At 47.1% G+C, this 1070-nt stretch overlaps 1 protein-coding gene across 1 annotated transcript in view; it reads left to right on the forward strand.

Annotated features, from left to right (window-relative positions):
• Positions 1 to 191, forward strand: part of EMH_0013080 (GRA9 protein, putative) — a gene marked incomplete at both ends in the record, with an annotated part of 1693 nt that extends 1502 nt beyond the window's left edge. Inside the window, one exon of the mRNA XM_013499731.1 lies at positions 1 to 191. Coding sequence (XP_013355185.1) covers positions 1 to 191 — 191 coding nt within the window.
• Between the last annotated feature and the right edge of the window lie 879 nt (positions 192 to 1070).

The following is a 1070-nucleotide window of genomic DNA, read 5'->3' on the forward strand; positions in this document are numbered from 1 at the left end:
CTGTAGAGAACGGAGACCAAGTCGCACTCAAGGAACTCACAGATCCACAACAGTGCCTCGCTGCTGGCTTCACAGCTGAGCAGTGCTTGAAGATGGGGGATAAGAAACCCGCAGTCGCCATGGTTGCCTCAGCAGAAGGTCCACATATGCCCGTACCCCGTCTGGACGTGGCCTTGGATGTGTTGAACTGAAAGCTCTATTGGATAAAACTGCACGGTTTAAACAAAGAAATGCAGCACAAGTCGGTTCGTGGCGTGCCCGTGATGTCTGTACACCAGGAGAAACCGTTGGCACCTTCCGAACGAGCGTAGGCGTGGTCAGCTTTGTCGTTTTTCTTCCGCCTTGCAAGTTGTTGTGGGGTTTTTCTCGTTTACTGCATCATGTGTTCAGTCAGAGCCCGTTGTTAGGTTTAAAGTGAAGATGTTGGGAGTGGGTAGGGCAGTGGATATACACCCGAAGCCCCACGAAAGTGAGTCTGTCCGACTGCGAGTTGAGTGTCTGTCCGTCCGTTTGCTTCCTACATGCATTCAAATGTAGCGGGGTAAGGTGGGTGGCTGTTGCTGTCGGTATTGCCGTAGCAACAGGTGCAGCAGCGGCTGCAACCCCAGCCAGAGAGCAGCTTCAACTGCTGTGCAGCAGAACGTACACGTTTCATATCCGAAGATGCAGCGTCGACAGTTTTCGTACAGTTAAAGTATCAAACATNGCAGAACGTACACGTTTCATATCCGAAGATGCAGCGTCGACAGTTTTCGTACAGTTAAAGTATCAAACATGAACTTCTTTCTAAGTGGTAGTGTTTATGGAATATTTGCATGCAGAGCAGAGTAGGGTGTAATCGTACATAGATATCGACGCCGGGAGTAGCAGGTAGTACAGATAGCTTAGCATGTATTCGTCTGGAGACGACGATGAGCAACGCAGGAGAGGAAACAAAAGGGATGCAGCGGAGTTAGACAGTTCAGCTGTAGGGGTCAGCGCAACGTAAGTATGTTGCGTATTGCACATATATATATATATATATATATATATATATATATATATATATATATATATATATATATATATAT

Source organism: Eimeria mitis, genomic scaffold (assembly GCF_000499745.2).
Source record: "Eimeria mitis Houghton genomic scaffold, Emh_scaff461, whole genome shotgun sequence".
In the NCBI taxonomy this organism is placed as follows: domain Eukaryota; phylum Apicomplexa; class Conoidasida; order Eucoccidiorida; family Eimeriidae; genus Eimeria; species Eimeria mitis.